Source organism: Rhinoraja longicauda, chromosome 10 (assembly GCF_053455715.1).
Source record: "Rhinoraja longicauda isolate Sanriku21f chromosome 10, sRhiLon1.1, whole genome shotgun sequence".
In the NCBI taxonomy this organism is placed as follows: Eukaryota; Metazoa; Chordata; class Chondrichthyes; order Rajiformes; family Arhynchobatidae; genus Rhinoraja; species Rhinoraja longicauda.
Window position 1 is genome coordinate 54,751,314 of NC_135962.1, and position 23,145 is coordinate 54,774,458.

Here is a 23,145-nt window from a genome sequence, read left to right on the forward strand (position 1 = left end):
CCAAGGAGTACAAATACCTTGGAGTTTACCTGGACAGTAAACCGGACTGGTCCAGAAACGCTGAGGCGTTGTACAAGAAGGGACAGAGCCGGCTGTATTTTTTGAGAAGGCCCCACTCCTGCAGCAGGCAGTGAAGAAAGCGAATGGTATGTTGGCATTCATAGCGAGGGGATTTGATTATAGGAGCAGGGAGGTTCTGCTGCAGTTGTACAGGGCCTTGGTGAGACCGCACCTGGAGTATTGCGTACAGTTTCGGTCTCCTAATCTGAGGAAAGACATTCTTGCCATAGAGGGAGTACAAAGAAGGTTCACCAGATTGATTCCTGGGATGGCAGGACTTTCATATGAAGAAAGACTGGATAGACTCGGCTTGTACTCGCTGGAATTTAAAAGATTGAGGGGGGATCTTATAGAAACTTACAAAATTCTTAAGGGGTTGGACAGGCTAGATGCAGGAAGATTGTTCCCGATGTTGGGGAAGTTCAGAACAAGGGGTCACAGTTTAAGGATAAGGGGGAAGTCTTTTAGGACCGAGATGGGAAAGTTTTTTTTCACACAGAGAGTGGTGAATCTGTGGAATTCTCTGCCACAGAAGGTAGTTGAGGCCAGTTCATTGGCTATATTTAAGAGGGAGTTAGATGTGGCCCTTGTGGCTAAAGGGATCAGGGGGTATGGAGAGAAAGCAGGTACGGGATACTGAGTTGGATGATCAGCCATGATCATATTGAATGGCGGTGCAGGCTCAAAGGGCCGAAGGGCCTACTCCTGCACCTATTTTCTATGTTTCTATGTTTCAACGTCTGCAGTAAGATGCGGCAGACGTTCTACCAATCAGCGGTAGCCAGTGCCATCTTCTTCGCTGTCATCTGCTGGGGCAGCAGGGTCAAGGCCACGGATGGCAATAAGATTAACAAGCTCATCAGGAAGGCTGGTGGTTCCATCCTTAGGGTGGAGTTGGATTCATGGGGGGGGGGGGGGGTGTGGTCTTGCAGGGGAGGTTGCTCCTCAAATTGCGGAGCATCCTGGACGATACAGCTCACCCCCTCCATGACACACTGGCCAACCTGAGGAGCACCTTCAGCAACAGACTGGTCCCACCAAGATGCAGCACAGAACGCCACAGGAGATCCCTCTTCTCTGTGGCTATCAAACTGTACCACTCCTCCCCCTTCTGTTGTGGGCTAGACTGACTCCCCTCCCCCCTTAAATCTTTGCACATCCCCTAATCCTTTCCACTCTTTCCACTCATTCCTTCCTGCACAAGGAACTGCAGATGCTGGTTTACACCAAAGATAAACACAAAATGCTGGAGTAACTCAGCGGGACTGATGAAGGGTCTTGACCCGAAGCGTCGCCCTTTCCTTCCCTCCAGAGATGCCGCCTGTCCCGCTGCGTTACTCCAGCATTCTGTGCTATTCTATGTTCTATATTAATCACACGTTTCTGGACAAATCGATCCCAGTTGCAAGACTCTGGGTTTCACCATTACTTGGTGCAGCTCAATGCCCTTCACCAATTGCCCTGGCCTTTGTAGATTCCTTGATTAAAGCCTGCATTGGACAGGGCATCACAGAGAGCTTGGTCAGTGAAGTGCATGAGATGCTGTTGGGGCCATCGTAAGGTTATCAGGCCACGGATGAATGAGTCAAAGGTTATCAGTCTAGATCTAAAAGGTTCATCAGTCACCATTCAGTTATCAGTCGGACGATGCCTTGGGTTGGCTCATTAAAAACCAAGGCTTAAAACATTTAGCCTCAAGCTGTGGAGAGACAGCGAGTCTGAAGAAGGATCTCGACCTGAAACGTCACCCATTCCTTCTCTCCGGAGATGTTGCCTGTCCCGCTGAGTTACTCACTACGCACATTAATACCCACTAATCCAGGCAGCATTATGGTGAACCTTCCCCGCACCCTTTCCAAAGCTACCACATCCTTCCTGTAATGAGGGCGACCAGAACTGCACGCAATAAGTCCAAGCACAATAAGCTGTAACGTGGTAAATACCAGGCACTGGCACTTGTATCATATTGTGCTGTTTCCCACAAAACCGATCTTGCTGGGAATCCTTAGCTTTTGGAATGAAGAGGGAAAGAGCGAGGAATTTATTTGAATGTTTTTAATGATTTCTATGCTGTGCGGCATTTTAACCATACTCTCCTTGCGTGACTAGGACGCCAGACTGAAGTGTAGAGCCAAGAGATGCTGTGTTCTCATGGTGTCCAGTTCCCTTCCTCATTCCTACAAAGTGCCTTCGGTTTAATTGAAAGTCAAATAATTTCATTTAATTTTGTGTCTATCTTGGGTTTAAACCCAGCACCTGCAGTTCCTTCTTACCCAATGTTTTGAACTGGCCTGTGAAGCCAGTCCCTGTGACTTGCTTCCCCTTTGCCACCGAGTCAGTCAAGTGTTTACAGTGTCTTCCTGTGCAACGTCTTTGTGTTTTTACCTCAGCCGTATGTAAGGAGATACCCCTTGTTTGAAGCTTTGAACTGTGTGTCAGGGATTTGATGGGGTTACATAGGTCGGTGCCACTCCATACAGCACTGGCACTGAAAGCGGATATCAGCCACAGGAATTGATCCCGGGAACGCCCCATTTAAACTGTGTGGTCAAGTCAAAGGAATTTAGCGTGGTTTCGTTTATTGTGCAGAGACACAGCGCGGAAACAGACCCTTCGGCCCATCGAGTCCGCGCCGACCAGTGATCCCCACACACTAGCACTACCCCACTCACTAGGGATCATTTACAATCTTTACCGAAGACAATTAATCTACAAACCCGTACGTCTTTGGAGTGTGGGAGGCAACCGGAGCACTTGGGGAAAACCCACGCAGGACACGGGGAGAACGTACAAACTCCGTGCAGGCAGCACCTGTAGCTAAGATCAGACCTGGGTCTCTAATGCTGTGAGGCAGCAACTCTACCGCTGCGCCACCGTGCTGCTGTAATGTGTATCGAGGTACAGTGAAAAGCTTTTGTTGTGTGCTAACCAGTCAGAAGAAAGTAAATACATGATTACAATCGAGCCGTGCATAGAGTATAGATACATGATATGGGGAATAACGTGAATATGAATGTGTTTTAAAATACATTTAATCCAAGAAACGGTGGAATGGTGGCATAATATTTACTTAAAATTACCAAGAAGCAAAACAGAACCAGGAGCATGTGACGGAGGGGAATAAAGAGTGAAGGTCACCGTGTTGACCTGTAGAGGCAGCACAGTGGCGCAGCGGTAGAGTTGTTGCCTTACAGCGCCAGACACCCAGGTTCGATCCTGACCACTGGTACTGTCCGTACGGAGTTTTGTGCATTTTCCCTGTAACTGCCTGGGTTTTCTCCGGGTGCTCCGGTTTCCACCCACACCCCAAAGACGTGCAGGTTTTGTAGGTTAATTGGCTTTGGTAAAAAAAATTGCAAATTGTACCCAGTGTGTAGGATAGTGCTGCTAGTGTACGGGGTGTTCGCTGGTCGGCGCAGTCTCGGTGGGCCGAAGGGCCTGTTTCTGTGCTGTATCTGTAAAGTCTAAAGTCTGAAGCAGAGAGTGGAGACTGCCCGCTCACCTACTACTGAACACAGGGTGGAGAGCAACGAAAACAACACGTGTCAGTGGACTGAGTTAATTAAAGTTGGTGACGGTAGGTGATTGTTCTTGTTAAATAAAGTCATCTGGATAACCCCTGGAGAAAAGGAATCGTTGACATTTCTGGTTCAGACCCGACCCAAAATGTCACCTATTCCATTTCTCCAGAGATGCTGTCCGACCCGCTGAGTTATTCCAGCTTTTTGTGTCTATCTTCGGTTTAAACCAGCATCTGCAGTTCTTTCCTACACATCTGGATAACCCACTGTTTCACCCTGACCATATGATCACACAGTATGTGATAGGAGCAGAATTAGTCCATTCGGCCCATCAAGTCTACTTCGCCAATCAATCATGGCTGATCTATCTCTCCCTCCTTACCCCATTCTCTGGCCTTCTCCCCATAACTCTTGACACCCATACCAAGAACCGATGACACCCACACCCACCCATACTCTTGACACCCAAACCAAGGGTGTGGACCCGATGGGCCGAAGGGCCTGTTTGCGCGCTGTATGTATGTGTAAAGGTAACCCCCCGCTCACCTGAATGTTGGGATTCTGTGCGTTGAGGTCGGCGTTGGTGAGGTCGGGGAAGTTCTTCAGGTCCAGGACAAAGGGATTGACTTCCTCCAGGCCAGAGCCGAACTTTGGTTGTGCCGGGAGGTCGGCGGGTCCCTGGGGCGACCACCGATGCCTGTGGCGGGGATGGCCATCGGCCTTCCAGCTTCCCAGCTTATTATCCTCCACCTCCACCTCCGCTCCCTGCGGTAGCCGTGAAACAGAATGGCCTTTCACCTGGCAATGAAACGCAAAGACAATGAGGCGGGATTCGTGTCCAGAAGTTGCAGGAGCAGAATTAATCCATTCGGCCTATCAAGTTTCTTGATTAGTACGGGTGTCAGGGGGCATCTCAGCGGGTCAGCCAGCATCTCTGGAGCAGATCTCAGGTTTGCAAGAATGTTCCCAGGAATGACACAGAAAGCTGGAGGAACTCAGCGGGACAGACAGCATCTATGGAGAAAAGGAATTGGTGACGTTTCAGGTTGAGACCCTTCTTCAGACTCAGAAATGTTTGGGTTAACCTATGGTGAGTGTTTGACAGCACTGGGACTGTACTCGATGGAGTTTAGAAGAATGAGGGGGGACCTCATTGAAACTTTCCGAATAGTGAAAGGCCCGGATAGAGTGGATGTGGAGAGGATGTTTCCACTAGCGGGAGAGTCTAGGACTCGAGGGTCATAGCCTCAGAATTAAAAGTTGTTCCTTTAGGAAGGAGATGAGGAGGAATTTCTTTAATCAGAGACTGGTGAATCTGTGGAATTCATTGCCACAGAAGACTGTGGAGGCCGCCAATGGAATTTTTTAAGGCAGAGATAGATAGATTCTTGATTAGTACAGGTGTCAGAGGTTATGGGGAGAAGGCAGGAGAATGGGGTTAGGAGGGAGAGATAGATCAGCCATGATTGAATTGGAGTAGACTTGATGGGCCGAATGGCCTAATTCTGCTCATAGAACTTATGAGCCTATGAAACCTACTCCGCCATAGGAGCAAAGAGGTCCTTCTACAGTTGTACCGGGCCCTGGTGAGACCGCACCTGGAGTACTGTGTGCAGTTTTGGTCTCCAAATTTGAGGAAGGATATTCTTGCTATGGAGGGCGTGCAGCGTAGGTTCACTAGGTTAATTCCTGGAATGGCGGGACTGTCGTATGTTGAAAGGCTGGAGCGATTGGGCTTGTATACACTGGAATTTAGAAGGATGAGGGGGGATCTTATTGAAACATATAAGATAATTAGGGGATTGGACACATTAGAGGCAGGAAACATGTTCCCAATGTTTGGGGAGTCCAGAACAAGGGGCCACAGTTTAAGAATAAGGGGTAGGCCATTTAGAACGGAGATGAGGAAGAACTTTTTCAGTCAGAGAGTGGTGAAGGTGTGGAATTCTCTGCCTCAGAAGGCAGTGGAGGCCAGTTCGTTGGATGCTTTCAAGAGAGAGCTGGATAGAGCTCTTAAGGATAGCGGAGTGAGGGGGTATGGGGAGAAGGCAGAAACGGGGTACTGATTGAGAGTGATCAGCCATGATCGCATTGAATGGCGGTGCTGGCTCGAAGGGCTGAATGGCCTCCTCCTGCACCTATTGTCTATTGTCTATTGCCTATCATGGCTGATCTATCTTTCCCTCTCAACCCCATTCTCCTGTCTTCTCCCCATAACCCCTGCCACCTGTACTAATAAGGAATCAAGTCAATCTCCGCCTTGAAAGATAATTCACAGGCGGCACTGGAGAAACAATTATTAGCAGCCGTACGAGGCCGTGTGATTCACTATTTCACTATCGCACTATTATAAGGCAGCAGACCACTTGGTCCATTAAGTCATTGTAACATAGATAAGATCATTAGAGAGCATGCTAGGGTAGATGTTAGGATGAGTATATAAAACGATCGGAGGCATAGATAGGATAGACAGTCAGAACCTTCTTCCCACGGTGGAAATGTCCAACAGTAGAGGGTATGAGGCGAGTGGAGGAAATTAAATTTTAGTTTGGGGATACAGTGCAGAAACAGGCCCTTCGGCCCACCAAGAACATCGATCCCCGGATAGACTAGCTCTATCCTACACACTCGGGACAATTTCCAGAAGCCAATTAACCTACAAACCTGTACGTTCTTGGAATGTGGGAGGAAACCGGAGCACCCGGAGGAAACCTACGCGGTCACTGGGAGAACATGCAAACTCCGTACAGACAGCACCCGTGATCAGGATCGGACCTGGGTCTCTGGCGCAGTAAGGCAGCAACTCTACCGCTGCGAATGGAAAATGCTCTACTTATTAAACAATGGTGGAAGTTCTGGCTGTTTTATGATAGTTTTCATGAGAGAATCATGACTTCACCGTAGAACATGTTCAATTTGAAAGGCGTCACTTGAACATATGAAGAAATATGTGGAGGAAGGAACTGCAGATGCTGGTTGACAGACAGAAAAATGCTGGAGTAATTCAGCAGGTCAGACCCGGGTCATGGCAGCAATTCCACCGCTGCACTTCCGTGCCGCTCTGAGATGTACAGGGCAGGGTTTTTAACACAGAGGGTTTTTTTTAGATTTAGAGATACAGCGCGGAAACAGGCCCTTCGGCCCACTGAGTCCGCGCTGCCCAGTGATCCCCGCACATTAACACTATCCTACACCCACTAGGGACAATTTTTTTTTTTTTTACATTTACCCAGTCAATTAACCTACATACCTGCACGTCTTTGGAGTGTGGGAGGAAACCGAAGATCTCGGAGAAAACCCACGCAGGTCACGGGGAGAACGTACAAACTCCGTACAGACGGCACCCGTAGTCAGGATCGAACCTGAGTCTCCGGCGCTGCATTCGCTGTAAGGCAGCAACTCTACCGCCGCGCCACCGTGCCGCCCTTAAGGGTGGTGAGTGCCTGGTACGCACTGCCAAGATAGAGGGATTTTAAGAGGCTTTTGGATAGGCACAGGGATATGCAGGGAACGGAGGGATATGGAGCAAGAGGAGATTAATTTTACTTGGGATCACGTTTGCACAAACATGTGAGCCAAAGGGCCTGTTCCTGTACTGTTCTGTGCTCTATGTTCTGGGTAGACCGTTGTAATTATTTTCTTGATGGTCGTTAATGAACTGCATTAGAGTCAATCTTGTGCTGTCATTACAGATAAGAGAGAGTTCGATATCGCTCTTAGGGCTAACACAATCAAGGGATATGGGGGAAAAGCAGGAACGGGGCACTGATTTTGGATGATCAGCCATGATCATATTGAATGGCGGTGCTGGCTTGAAGGGCCGAATGGCCTACTCCTGCACCTATTTTCTATGTTTCTATGTCATCGCAGATTGCACCCAGTATTGATTACAGCATAACAATTTACATTGTTACAGATTATAGCTTCACAATCCGCATATGTCCAATGACTAGAATTTTAAACTTTCCCAGCTGTCGTGGTAAGCATTAAATTCAAGTCTCCAGATCAGTGGTCCAGTGATTTAACTGGATGATCTCATTGTCAGGGTCGATTGGGAGTGATAGTGGTGCACCTGGTAGAGCCGCTGCCCCACTGCGCCAGAGACCCCGGTTCGATTCTGTCCTCGGGTATTGTCTGTGTGGAGTTTGCACGTTGTCCCTGTGACTGCGTGTGTTTTCTTCGGGTGTTCCTGTTTCCTCCCACATCCTAAAGATGTGTGGGTTTGTAGAAGAAAACACCTATGACAACTGGGACTTGAAAACGGGGCCACATCTGGGACTCTGTACACCACTGCGAGACACTTGCAACTGTATCTGACATGCTTACCTAAGAGGTATCTAAGTGCTACTAGGTCTGAACTGTACACAAATATGAATTTCACTGTACCTGTGACAAATAAAGAACCATTGAGGATAATTGGCCTCTGTAAATTGCCCCAAGTGTGTAGGGAGTGGATGAGAAAGTGGGATAACATAACGGTCACGGTGGCGCAGCGGTAGAGTTGTTGCCTTACAGCAAATGCAGCGCCGGAGACCCAGGTTCGATCCTGACCACGGGTGCCGTCTGTACAGAGTTTGTACGCTCTCCCCGTGACCTGGGTGGGTTTTCTCCGAGATCTTCGGTTTCCTCCTACACTCCAAAGACGTGCAGATTTGTAGGTTAATTGGCTTGGTAAATCTAAAAATTGTCCCTAGTGGGTGTAGGATAGTGTTAATGTGCGGGGGTCGCTGGTCGGCGCGGACCTGGTGGGCCGAAGGGCCTGTTTCCGCTCTGTATCTCTAAACTGTATCTCTAAACTAAAGAATGAGGGAGAACAGGTGGTTGAGGGCCGCCATGGATTAGACGGGTCGAAGGGCCTGTTTCCACACTGTACCTCTACAACTAAAACTGATGTTTACTCTGGCTGGGGTATCTAGAACTAGGAGTCACTGTCTCAGAATAAGTGGTCACACATGCAGGACAGAGCTGAGAAGAAACCTCTTCACCCAAAGGACAATGGATCGCTGGAAAACTCTAAACATTAGTGGATGGGGGTTCACTTACTCAGCATGTGGAGTCATAGAGGGATACAGTCGTGGAAACAGGTCCTGCAGCCCAACTTGCCCACACCGGCCAACTTGTCCCATCTACACGAGTCCCACCTGCCTGCGTTTGACCCATATCCCTCGTACCTGGCCTATCCACATACCTGTCTAAATGTTTCTTGATTGTTAAGAGACTGGTACATTTTAGATACTAAGGGAATCAAGAAGGCATCACAGTGGGTGCAGCGGTAGAGTTGCTGCCTTACAGCTACGGAGAACAAGGTTCTATCCTGACTACGGGCGCTGTCTGTACGGAGTTTGTACGTTCTCCCTGTGACCTAAGTGGGTTTTCTCCGGGTGCTCTGGTTTCCTCCCACATTCCAAAGATGTACAGGTTTGTAGGTTAATTGGCTTTGGTGAAAATTGTAAATTGTCCCTGGTGTGTTGCTAGTGGACGAGGCGATTGCTGGTCGGCACGTACTCGGCGGGCCGAAGGGCCTGTTTCTGCACTGTATCTCCAAAGTCTAAAGTAAAGTCTAAAGAGATCCATGTGTTTAGTTTACAGAAATGTCCTGAGGCACTTTGCAAATGGACATGAAGCTTCAAATACTTAAATGAGGAGAACAGATTGAGCAGAGAAGATCAAGGGATGATCTAATTGAGGTGTTTACGATGATTAAAGGATTTGGTGGGTGAGTGTAGAATAAACATTAACAATGCAGTGAGGCCATACAGGGTGAAGTCAGGATGCATTTCACCACACAGAGGGGATTGGAGAACGTTCTAGGAAGGAACTGCAGATGCTGCTTTGGACCGAAGATCAACACGAAAAGCTGGAGAATTGGGTTGAGAGGGAAGGATAGACCGGCCATGATTGGATGGCAGAGTAGACTTGATGGGCCGAATGGCCTATTTCTGCTCCTGTAACTAATGGACATGAACATAAATTCAGGGCTAATCTTTGACCTCAGTCCTACGTTCCCACACCCACCCCCCATCCCTCCATTTCCTAAATGTGATTGAATGATTCAATGCTGCTTTACTGTCACGTGTACTGGGATTCAGGGAAGTGCTTTGTTTTGCGTACGACCTGGCAAAATCACAGAGCAGACCTCACCTGGGCAGTGCACAAAGAGCCACCACGTTTCTGGCGCCCACAGTTACAAAAGTTCATCAAGCAGCCCTATTCATTCATTACGTCTCTCTCTCCCCTGACTCTCAATCTGAAGAAGACTCTCGAGCCGAAACGTCACCCATTCCTTAGAGCCATAGAGTGATACAGTGTGCCTTCGGCCCAACTTGCCCATCCCGGCCAACATAACCCAGCTACACTAGTCCCACCTGCCCGCATTTGGTCCATATCCCTCCAAACCTGTCCTATTCATGTACTCATCTAACTGTTCCTTAAATGTTGGGATATTCCCTGCCTCAACTACCTCTTCTGGCAGCTCGTTCCATACACCCACCACCCTTTGTGTGAAAAGGTTATCCCTCAGATTCCTATAAAATCTTTTCCCCTTCACCTTAAACCTGTGTCCTCTGGTTCTTGATTAACCTACTCTGGGCAAGAGACTCTGTGCATCTACCCGATCTATTCCTCTCATGATTTTATACACCTCAATAAGATCACCCCTCGTCCTCCTGCGCTCCAGGGAATAGAGTCCCAGCCTACTCAATCTCTCCCCATAGCTCACACCCTCTAGTCCTGGCAACATCCTCGTAAAGCTTCTCTGTACCCTTTCCAGCTTGACAACATCTTTCCTATAACACGGTGCCCAGAACTGAACATGATACTTTAAATGCGGCCTCACCAACGTCTTTTACAACTGCAACATGAACTCCCTATTCTACACTCAATATTCTGGCTGATGAGCAAATGATCTACCTGCAACTCCACCTTCAAGGAACCATGCATCTGCACTCCTAGATCCTTCTGCTCTACCACACTCCCCAGAGCCCCACCATTCACTGTGTAGGTCCTGCCCATGTAAGTGGTCCCAAAATGCAACACCACATTCCTCTGTATTAAATTCCATCAACCATTCCTCCGCCCACCTGGCCAATCGATCAAGGTCCTGCTGCCATTTTTCACAACCATCTTCACTATCTGCAAAACCACCCACTTTGGTATCATCAACAAACTTGCTAATCATGACATGCATGTTCTCATCCAAATCATTGATATGAACGACAAACAGTAACGGGCCCAGTACCAGCATAGGCTTGTATACACTGGAATTTAGAAGGATGAGAGGGGATCTTATCGAAACATATAAGATTATTAAGGGGTCGGACACGTTAGAGGCAGGAAACATGTTCCCAATGTTGGGGGAGTCCAGAACCAGGGGCCACAGTTTAAGAATAAGGGGTAGGCCATTTAGAACGGAGATGAGGAAAAACCGTTGTAAACCTGTGGAATTAACTGCCTCAGAAGGCAGTGGAGGCCAATTCTCTGAATGCATTCAAGAGAGAGCTAGATGGAGCTCTTAAGGATAGCGGAGTCAGGGGGTATGGGGAGAAGGCAGGAACGGGGTACTGATTGAGAATGATCAGCCATGATCACATTGAATGGTGGTGCTGGCTCAAAGGGCCGAATGGCCTCCTCCTGCACCTATTGTCTATTGTCTATTGTACCCCGAGGCACACTACTAGTCATTCTCCCCAGAGACGCTGCCTGTCCTGCTGAGTTACTCCAGCATTTTGATGTCTATCTACGCTGTAAACCAGCATCTGCAGTTCCTTCTGACACACCTATTCATTTCCTGAATGCCCAAATATCCAACCCTGGCCAAGTCTCCCCAAGAGCGTCAACTGAGAAAGTCTGATCGATAGACGTCTGTAGAAGAAGGGTGGTACTGTGGGGGGGACGGACAAGGTTCAGAGATACATCTGCCAGCGCCATGTGAACGGCAAGAAAAGTTTGAAGGGCAGAATGGCCTCAACCTCATAGCCCGCTTGAGGGAAGGGTCAGGCTGTGGATGGGGAAGATGGACGAAGTAACTGAGACAGGTACAATTGCGACATTTACATAGAATAAAGAGCAGCACAGCACAGGAATAGGTCCTTCAACCCACAATGGCCCAGCCGAACATAACGTCAGGTTACATTAATCTCTGTCTTTCACGTGATCAATGTCCTTCATATCCATGTGCCTATGTAAAGGCCTATTATGCGGGGCTCACGTTGCCGACCTCCTCTATGGTGAGCCCAGTCAACTGACCTCGGTCAGGCGAACGACAACAATCAGAGACAGCAGAAGCAGAAGCAGGAATAACAACGAACAAACAACAACAGCTCGCAGCCCGAATGCAACCTCAGTCGCTGCAGCTTGGCGCCAACCCGGAGCATGCGCTCTTCTTAGGGCGGGCGCCTACGGACGTCGAACCGGATGGCATCGCCCTGCTGCAGCTGAATGCGGAAGGCCTCACCAAGGCAAAGGCCACCATCGCTGGACATCTGCTACAGACCCACAAAGTCACTGCAATCCTGTGATCCAAGAGACTCACAAAAGTGGCAGCTCCCATCTGAAGATCCCTGGTTATACCCTGGCCGCCTACACCGAGAGGGACACCCACGGGATCGCCACTTTTGTCCACAGCGTCTGGAGGGCGTTACGTAACTTCTGCTGCCTCAAAAGGCAAGAAGAAGAAGGTCTCTCATGTGCCATATCCTATCTGTCTTAAAAGAGGTCTGAAGAAGGGTCCTCTCCAGGACCAGAGGACATAGGCCGAAGGTGAAGGGGAAAAGATTTAATAGGAATCTGAGGGGGTAACTTTTTCACACAAAGGGTGGTGGGTGTATGGAGGTAGTTGATGCAGGGACTATCCCAATGTTTATGAAACAGGTACATGGATAGGACAGGTTTAGAGGGACGCAGGCAGGTGGGACTAGTGCAGCTGGGACATGTTGGCAGGAGTGGGCGAGTTGGGCCGAAGGGCCTGTTTCCACGCTGTATCACTATAAGGGTCTCGACCTGAAACGTCACAGATTCCTTCTTTCCAGAGACGCTGCCTGATCCGCTGAGTTACGCCAGCATTTTGTGTCCATCTTCTGTCTTAAAAGATATTCGGTTGGGGGCATGGAGAGCAAAGGTCAAATGCAGGCCAATGAGCTTAGCTTGGATGGGGCATCCTGGTCAGCATAGAATGCTGGCCCTGGAGAGGGTCCAGAGGAGGTTTACAAGAATGGTCCCAGGATTGAGTGGATTAACATGTGATGAGCGTTTTTTACAGCACTACTTGCTGGAGTTTAGAAGGATGAGGGGGGACCTTATTGAAACCTACCAAATAGTGAAAGAGCTGGTTAGAGTGGATGTGGAGAGGATGTTTCCACTAGTGGGAGAGTCTTAATTCAGAGGTAATAGCCTCAGAATTAAAGGACGTTCCTTTGGGAAGGAGAAGTGGGGACATTTCTTTAGTCAGAGGGTGCCGAATCTGTGGAATTCATTGCCACAAAAGGCTGTGGAGGCCATTAATGGGTACTTTTAGAGCAGAGAAAGATAGATTCTTGATTGGTACGGATGTCTGGGGTTATGGGGAGAAGGCAGGAGAATGGGGTTAGGAGGGAGAGATAGATCAGCCATGGCTGAGTAGACTCGATGGGCCGAATGGCCTAATTCTGCTCCTATCGTCTATTGTCTATTGTCTATCACTTATGAACGAGATGGGCCGATGGGCCTGCTTCTGTGCTGTATCTCAATGACTGCCAGAAATCTGATTAAAGAGGGAAATGTTGATGCACTTCAGTGAAATACCTTTGGAAGGACAACAAAAGAGCAAAAGAGTTATGTTTAAGAGATCTTAGAACCACGCCACTGCCAAGAATAATTCAGCAAATTCCACTCATATAGCGGAGAGCCTTCCAAAACCACAAGGCACGTGTTGTTGTTCTCACTCATTGTCCCACACGTAGATTTGTATTTTTCTTTCTGTATCCTTTTGCGGTATCCAGCGGAGATGAGCAAGAATGAACATTCTTTTGCACTGACTCAGTGCAGTGAGTGACAAACTATCAGGAATGCACTGATCACATCCAATGAAGAAGACCTGGTGATTTCCGGGAAGGGAGGGCGCAATCTTGCAGCTGGCTCCGAGCCACAGGGGGGCAGCAGAGGGCACCCACTGCTCGTCAGCCATGTTTCCGAGGCACTTGGAAACATAAAATAGGTGCGGGAGGAGGCCATTTGGCCCTTCGAGCCAGCACCGCCATTCATTGTGATCATGGCTGATCATCCACAATCAGTAACCCGTGCCAGCCTTCTCCCCATATCCCTCGATTCCTGCCTTCTCCCCATAATCCGTTGATTTCACTTCATCTGAGGGAGGGACACAAAATGTTGGAGTAACTCCAAAGACGTACAGTTTTGTAGGTTAATTGGCTTGGTGTTTGTGAAAATTGTCCCTAGTGTGTGTCGGGCAGTGTTAGCGTGTGGGGATCGCTGGTCGTCACAGACTCGGTTAGGCCGAAGGGCCTGTTTCCGCGCTGTTTCTCTGTCCTAAACTAAACTCATCGGGACCGGCAGCATCTTTGGAGAGAAGGGATGGGCTTCTCCCCGGAGATGCTGCCTGACCCGCAGAGTTACACCAGCATTTTGCGTCTATCTTCGGTGTACACCAGCAGCTGCAGTTCCTTCCTACACATGTTATCTGCAGGCATTATTGAGGAGGAGGGAGGCCAAACGAGAATGCAGGCGATGGAATCTTGAGCAAAAAGATTCATACTTTCATAGTTCATACTTTCTGCTCTTATCTCAATGTTCCTGATGTTCCGGGAATCCAGAACCAGGGGTCACAGTTTAAGAATAAGGGGTAGGCCATTTAGGACTGAGATGAGGAAAAACGTTTTCACCCGGAGAGTTGTGAATCTGTGGAATTCTCTGCCATAGAAGGCAGTGGAGGCCAATTCACTGGATGTTTTCAAGCTCTTAGGGCTAAGGGAATCAAGGGATATGGGGAGAAAGCAGGAACGGGGTACTGATTTTAGATGATCAGCCATGATCATCGCTCGAAGGGCTGAAAGGCCTAGTTCCATCACCTATTTTTCTATATTTTTATGTTTCTATCTCTGGCCTTTCTTCCGACCGAAGAGAGACACAAAGTGCAGGAGTAACTCAGCGGGTCAGGTAGCATCTCAGGAGAACAGGAATAGGTGACATTCCGGGTCGGAACCCTTCTGCAGACTGAGTTACTCCAGCATTTTTGTGTCTACCTTCAGTGTAAAACAGCATCTGCAGTCCATTCCCACACCTTTGTTCCAACCTTCTGCTGATCAAACCCACCCCTCGCCTGTCCACCAATGTCCTGCCATGCTTTGTCCTACTTTTCCCCCTTTCCCAGCCTTCTTCTTCTTCTTCTTCTCCCCCTACTATTAGTCCGAAGAAGAGCCTCGGTCCAAAACGTCACTTATCCATGTTCTCCAGAGATGCTGCCTGACCCGCTCAGTTACTCCAGCACTTTGTGTTTTGCCCAGGGCTCCAGCATCTGCAGATCCTTGTGTCCCCATTGCTACCCAATGAATGTAGGTTACTTTTGTTAAGAAGACAGAAGCAAATTCTCACAGAGGAAACTACAGAAACCCCATGGCTCTGTCTGACGGAGAATGTCATTATTTCTTGTCCTAACCAATACTTACTGGGTAGTACAGTGGTGCAGCGATAGATCTGCGGCCTCACAGTGCCAGAGACCCTGGTTCAATTCTTCAATCTTGACCTTGTGTGGAGTTTACAATAAGATCCCCTTTCATCCTTCTGGAATTTAGAAGGATAAGAGGGGATCTTATAGAAACATATAAGATTATTAAGGGATTGGACACGCTAAGAGGCAGAAAACATGTTCCTGATGTTGGGGGAGTCCAGAACCAGGGGCCACAGTTTAAGAATAAGGGGTAGGCCATTTAGAACGGAGATGAGGAAAATGTTTTTCAGCCAAAGAGTTGTGAATCGGTGGAATTCTCTGCCTCGGAAGGTAGTGGAGGCCAATTCTCTGGATGCTTTCAAGAGAGAGTTAGATAGAGCTCTTAAAGATAGCGGAGTCAAGGGATATGGGGAGAAGGCAGGAACGGGGTACTGATTGTGGGTGATCAGTCATAATCACAGTGAATGGCGGTGCTGGCTCAAAGGGCCAAATGGCCTGCCCCTGCACCTATTGGCTATTGCACGTTCTCACTGTGGCCCCGTGGGTTTCAAGATTCAAGATTCAAGATAGCTTTATTTGTCATCCAATATTGGACGAAATTCAGTAACCCACAGTCCAACAATAAAAGCATTAAATAGGCATTAAAATTACACAACCCCAAAAACACACAAAAAAAAGAAACATCCATCACAGTGAGTCTCCTCCTCCAGTCCTCTCTCTCCTCACTGTGATGGAAGGCCACAATGTCTTTCCCATCTCCTACTGTCCTCTCCCACAGTCAGGTTGTTGTGGTCCACTTTCATCCCATATCCCAAAGTCATGCAGGTTGCTAGGTTATTTGACCTCAGTAAAATTGCCCCTGGTGTGCAGGATATAATTAGTGTACAGGGCTGGTCGCTGGAGACTCCGGTGTCCCAAAGGACCTGTTTCCACACTGTATCTCTGAACTGAGAGCTGAAAGAGCGATTGTTTTGGTCACCTACGTCCTTGCTGTTTGTCAGGAATCTTGCCGTGCATAAATGTGTAGGAAGGAACTGCAGATGCGGCTTTACACCGAAGATAGACACAAAAAGCTGGAGTAAATCAGTGGGTCAGGCAGCATCTCTGGTTTATTGTCACCTGTACCGAGGTACAGTGAAAAACCTTTGTTGCGCGCTAACCAGTCAGCGGAAAGACAATACATGATTACAATCGAGCCATTAACGGTGTATTGATACATGATAAGGGAATAACGTTTAGTGCAAGGTAAAGACAGTAAAGTCCAATCAAAGATAGTCTGAGGGTCACCAATGAGGTAGATAGTAGTTCAGTACGGCTCTCTGGTTGTGGTAGAATGGTGCAGTTGCCGGAGCTGGGTAGAAACAGCCGGGAAGAAACTGTCCCTGAATCTGGAGGTGTGCATTTTCACACTTCTATACCTTTTGCCCGATGGGAGAGGGGAGAAGAGGGAGTGGCCAGGGTGCGACTCGTCCTTGATTATGCTGCTGGCCTTGCCGAGGCAGCGTGAGGTATAAATGGAGTCAACGGAAGGGAAATTGCTTTGTGCGAATGGTCAGAATCTGATGAAGGATCTCAACCCGAAACGTCACCGATTCCTTTTCTCTAGAGATGCTGCCTGACCCCATTGAGTTACTCCAGCATTGTTTGTCTATCTTGCAGAGCACAAGTTGGCTGTTACGCCAGCGATAGTGATCATTCTGTGGGAGTGAAGCGCTTAGGGGCATCGTGAAGTCCGAAATGGCGCTACATCAATGCAAGACGTCCCTCCACATTAAGGTTTAACTTTGAACTGTATCTTGCCCAGAGTAGGGGAATCGAGGACCAGAGGACATAGGTTCAAGGTGAAGGGGAAAAGATTTAATAGGAATCTGAGGGGTAACTTTTTCACACAGAGGGTGGTGGGTATATGGAACAAGCTGCCAGAGGAGATGGTTGAGGCTGGGACTATCCCAATGTTTAAGAAACAGTTAGACAGGTACATGGATAGGACGGGTTTGGATGGATATGGGCCAAGCACAGGCAAGTGGGACTAGTGTAGCTGGGACATTGTTGGCCGGTGTGGGCAAGTTGGGCCGAAGGGCCTGTTTCCACACTGTATCACTCTATGTATGTTCCCCTGGCACTGTGACTCTATAAGTTCCACATCATTGTATTTTCTAGCATAAGGCGCTAGGACCTGGCGGTAATATTGTAACCTCGGCACCTCCCTTGCCCCCTGTCGCCATAAATCAGACAGCCAGGAAAAACACTTGCAAACTCACGTCGACTCCCCAAGCTCAGTGTAATCAATACCCTGGCGAGAGCTGGCGGCATCTCAGAGCCACACAACCGTGACCCTGGACCGCGCATCGCTGCACTCACACTGAGATAGACACAAAATGCCGGATGGAGTAACTCAGCGGGACAGGCAGCATCTCTGGAGAGAAGGAATGGGTCTCAAAATGAACCTGCTCTCAAAAGCATCGAGTCGGAAGAAGGGTCTCGACGAGAAACATCACCCATACCTTCGCTCCAGAGATGCTACCTGTCCCGCAAGTTATAGGAGTAGAATTAGGCCATTCGGCCCATCGAGTCCACTCCGCCATTCAATCATGGCTGATCTATCTCTGCCTCCTAATACCATTTTCTTGCCTTCTCCCCATAACCCTTGACACCCGTTCTAATCAGGAATTTGTCTATCTCTGCCTTAAAAATATCTGCTGGCTTGGCCTCCATAGCCCTCCCTCTGTGGCAATGAGTTCCACAGATTAACTACCCTCTGACGAAAGAGTCCCGCTGGGTTACTCCAGCTTTTTGGATCTATCTTCTCAAAAGCAGCGCGGTGGGAAGGGAGCGAGGGGAGGTGGGACAATGGCGAGATTGAACACCACCATTAAAACACCAGCAGACTATTAAACACCACCAGGGACTCCATTAAACGCCATCAGAGTTTCCACCAAACACCATTAGAGTTTCGGAAAAAAACTGCAGATGCTGGTTTAAATTGAAGGTAGACACAAAATGCTGTAGTAACTCAGCAGGTCAGGCAGCATCTCGGGAGAGAAGGAATGGGTGACGTTTCGGGTCGAGTCCTTTCTTCAGACTGAGGTGTGAAGTATGGTCTCGACCCGAAACGTCACCCATTCCTTCTCTCCCGAGATGCTGCCTGAAACACCATTAGAGATCCGATACACACCACGAGATCCCATTAAAAACCACCAGAAACTCAATGAAACATCATCAGGGACCATTAAACCCCACCAGGGATCCGATTACACACCAGAGATCCCATTACATACCATCAGAGACCACATTCAACGCCAACAACAATCCCATTAAACGCCGAGACCCCATTAAACTCCACCAGAGACCCCATTAAACTCCACCAGAGACCCCATTAAACTCCACCAAAGAGGCCATTAAACACCATCACACACCAGAGACCCATTAAACGCCATCAGAGATCCCATTATATAAGATCAGAATGCCATTAAACACCAACAAGAATTCAGTTAAATGCTAATGGGGACCCAATTAAACATCAGAGGGTCCATTAAACGCCATCAGAGACCCCATTATATACCGAGATCCCATTAAACACCATCAGCGATTCCATGAAATGCCATCGAAACTCCACTAAACACCATCAGACCCCATTACATACCATCAGAGACCCCATTATATATCATCAACGACCCCATTACATATCATCAGAGACCCCACTAAACACCACCAGAGACTCCATTACATATCATCAGATACCCCATTATATATTATCACAGATCCCTTTACATATCATCAGAGACCCCACTAAACACCATCAGAGACCCCACTAAACACCACCAGAGACCCCATTACATATCATCAGACGCCTCTACGTACCAGAACCAGGGGTTGTGTAAGAATAAAGGGTAGGCCATTTGAAACTGAGGTGGGAAGAAATGTTGTTGTTAATTTGTGGAATTCTCTGCTACAGAAGGCAGTGGAGGCCAATTCACTGGATTAATTTAAAAGAGAGTGAGATAGATTTCTAGGGGCTAGTGGAATTAAGCGATATGGGGAGAAGGCAGGCACGGGTTACTCATTGTGGATGATCAGCCATGATCACAATGAATGGCGGTACTGGCTCGAAGGGCCAAATGGCCTCCTCCTGCACCTATTTTCTATGTTTCTATGCACCACCAGAGACCCTGTTAAACATCAACAAGAATTCAGTTAAACGCCATCAGAGGCCCCATCAAACACCATCAGGAATCCCATTGAGCACCGTCAGAGATCCATGAAGCGTCATTAGAGGAAGACACAACGTGCTGGGGTAACTCAGCGGGTCAGGCAGCATCTCTGGAGAAGATAGACAGGTGACCACTCCGGTCGGGACCCTCCTTGTTCAAGCAGCATCGGAGACAAGATCAAAAACATCATCATCAAGAAGTCTATGAAACGCCAGAGATGCCAGTAAACACCAATCCGAGACTTATCACAGGTCTAGGAAAGACACAAAGTGCTGGAGCGACTCAGCGAGCCAGGCAGCATCTCCGGAGAACATGGACAGGTGATGGGTGAAGGGTCGGGACCCTTCTTCAGCGCTGCTGTCTGTACGGAGTTTGTACGTTCTCCCCGTGATCTGCATGTGTTTTTTCTGACCCTCCAAAGAAGTACATTGGCTTGGTATAGGATACTTCCAGTATAGTCCCTGGTGGACTGTTCGGAAGTCTTGACCACAAGATACAAGAAGGGGGTTTGTAAGGTCCCGGCCAATTTCAAGACACCCGGTTACAATACAACTACCATCTGCATGACTCCAAGGCAAATTAGCGCCTGCGATTCCTTGCTTCTGCCTTAGAGGGTCGGGTCTATCTGGATTCCCGATAACGACCCAGGGTCGCGACCGTTCCGTTTCCCGGTGGGGGTGTACCAGTCCTGTCTAGTGTACCTCCAAAGTCCAAAACTATCCTCCAGAGTTCTCAGCTAAGGGCGCCCGTAAACAAGCCTTTAACTCCACACTGGAGACAGAGGCTGAGACGTGCACAAAATCACCAGACGAATAGACAGAGCCCAAGGGTAATATATGTGTCGTTTGCCCACGGTAGGGGATTCGAGAACCAGATGACCGGATCAAAAACATCATCATCAAGAAGTCTATGAAACGCCAGAGATCCCAGTAAACACCCATCCGTTCAAGGTGACGGACAGGGGGGAAGGTTTAATAGCAATCTGAGGGGTAACTTTTCCCCCAAAAGGGTGGTGGGTGTATGGAACGAGCTGCCAGAGGAGGTAGCTGAGGCTGTGGACTATCGCAACATTTAAGAAACATTTAGACAGGTACATGGATGGGACAGGTTTGGAGGGATATGGGCCAAACGTAGGCAGATGGGACTAGTGTAGATGGGACATGTTGGTCGGTGTGGGCAAGTGAAACCCACCACCCTTTGTGCAAAAAAATGTTAATCTTCAGGTTCCTGTAAAATCTCCTTCCCCCCCACCCCCACCCCTCGCCTTAAACCTATGTCCTCTGGTTCTTGATTTCCCTACTCTGGGCAAAAAAACATCCAGCTATTACCTAATTAAGGCAGGAACGGGGTACTGATTGTGGATGATCAGCCATATGATCACATTGAATGGCGGTGCTGGCTCGAAGGGCCGAATGGCCTACCCCTGCAACTAGTTTCTACGTATATTCTCTTTATCTATCAAACCATCTCGCGATTTTGTACACCTCCATAAAATCACCCCCTCATCCTCTGGAGTTAGGCGGTCACGGTGGCGCAGCGGTAGAGTTGCTGCCTTACAGCGAATGCAGCGCCGGAGACCCGGGTTCGATCCCGACTACGGGAACTGTCTGTACGGAGTTTGTACGTTCTCCCCCTGACCTGCGTGGGTTTTCTCTGACCCTCCAAAGATGTACATTGGCTTGGTATAGGATACTTCCAGTACAGTCCCTGGTGGAATCTTAGGAAGTCTTGATCACAAGATACAAGAAGGGTGAGTATAATTCAGTATAAGTATAAGTAAGTACAGTCTGAAGAAGGGTCTCGACCCGAAACGTCACCCATTCCTTCTCTCCCGAGATGCTGCCTGACCTGCTGAGTTACTCCAGCATTTTGTGAATAAATACCTTCGATTTGTACCAGCATCTGCAGTTATTTTCTTATAGATACAAGACGTTGGGTTGTAAGGTCCCGGCCAATTTCAAGACACCCGGTTACAATACAACTACCATCTGCATGACTCAAGGGCTGAGTTTGACTCGGGTTAACTGACCCACAGCCCGATGATAACACGCCGAGACTCAAGGACCTGCAGACGCTGGAATCTGGATCTCAACAAGAAAAAAAGTGCTGGAAGAACTCAACGAGCCAGGCAGCATCTGTGGAGGGAAATGGACAAGCGACGTTTCGTCTGATTTGAACCCGTAACGTCAGCTATTCCTTTTCTCCGGAGATGCTGCCTGACCCGCTGAGTTACTCCAATATTTTGTGTCTATCATCGGTTTAAACCAGTTCCTTCCTACCTACACAAGCAATGTTTCGGGATAAGATCCCTTCTACAGACCGAATCTGTAGGAACTGTTTGTACATTTTCTTACCTCTAGTTTCCCTCTCCCCTGACTCTCAGTCTGAAGAAGGGTCTCGACCCGAAACGTCGCCCATTCCTTCCCTCCAGAGATGCTGCCTGACCCGCTGAGTTACTCCAGCATTTTGTGTCTACCTTCTACAGATTGTGCATTCCCTGCCCAGATGCTGCCTGACCCGCTGAGTTACTCCAGCATTTTGTGTCTACCTTCTACAGATTGTGCATTCCCTGCCCAGATGCTACCTGAGTTAGTTCTACCCACATTGTATGAGTTTAGTCCAAGTAAACACGCTCGGCTCGGCCCGGCCCGGCCCAGACCCCTCTACCTGTGCCAACGTCTCTGATTATTTCATTTAAAGGGCACATACTCCGGGCGTCAATGACACAAACCTGTGGTCCGGTGTCCCGGGTCGTTCCCTCTTCGTCCCGCTGTCCGCTGCCGCCGTGTTTGCCGGTCGGGACCGCTCTCAGCGACGCCAACAGAGCGGCGAGGGACAAGAGGAAAGGCAAGCGGACTGAGTCTCTGACCAGCCGCATCGCCCTGCCTTGCCCTGCGAGTCCGTCTGCCCCTGATTATGTGCGTTGGGAGCCGCCAACTCTGTCCCCACGGCCGGCCGCGGCTGGATGTTCACAGCGCCTTGTGGAGCGGCCGATGCTTTGCACTGAGTTGGTTCTTCGGGAGTCCTTCTCGACACAAGGGTGAACCCTTTCACTCCTCCGTCCCAATACTCTCTCTCTCTCTCTCTCTCTCTCTCCCTCTCCCTCTCTCTCTCTCCCTCTCTCTCTCTCCCTCTCCCTCTCTCCCTCTCTCTCTCTCTCAGTCACAACCCATATCTCCCAGTAGACTGCGTCTGCTCAGAGAGGCAGAGAATTGGCTGCTGGACGGGAAGCAACGTGCAGTTTGCTATCTGAGACACACACACACACACACACAGCGAGCTCCCTCCTCGCCGCCGCTCCTCTCCTTCCCTGCTCAGTCAGTCTCTCCTTCTCTCTCTCTCCCTCTGTGTGTTGCTCTGACAATCCCCCTTCGCCTCGCGACTCGCTGATAAATAGAAGTCCCCGATCAGCGAGACGTCAAAAGGCTTTAGTGGCGTGTGGGCGGGGGGAGGGAGGGAGGGAGGGAGGGAGTTAAGGAGAGAGAGGAGGCGATTATCCCCCGGGGGTCAGGGCTGGACGGGAAACGATGGCAAAGGAAGTCACACACGCAACATGGACATCTGTGGACATCTGCGACGCGCAATGAAGAGCGAGAAAAGTGGGGACAAAGGGCAAGGGGCGACAAAGGAGGCGGTGGGCTGGGATTGCAAGTTAAACCCGGCTCAGGTAGCGTGGACAAGCGTGGGGTGGGTGGGG

At 49.0% G+C, this 23,145-nt stretch overlaps 1 protein-coding gene across 1 annotated transcript in view; it reads right to left on the minus strand.

Moving 5' to 3' along the window:
• Positions 1-22,824, minus strand: part of LOC144597699 (isthmin-2-like) — a 37,204-nt gene extending 14,380 nt beyond the window's left edge. The window contains exons 1-2 of the mRNA XM_078407230.1: positions 22,180-22,824; positions 4,128-4,379 (exon numbers count right to left, since the gene is read on the minus strand). Of these exons, the coding sequence (XP_078263356.1) occupies positions 4,128-4,379; positions 22,180-22,326 (399 nt within the window). The 5' untranslated portion in view covers positions 22,327-22,824. The remainder of the gene's footprint in view (positions 1-4,127; positions 4,380-22,179) is intronic.
• Between the last annotated feature and the right edge of the window lie 321 nt (positions 22,825-23,145).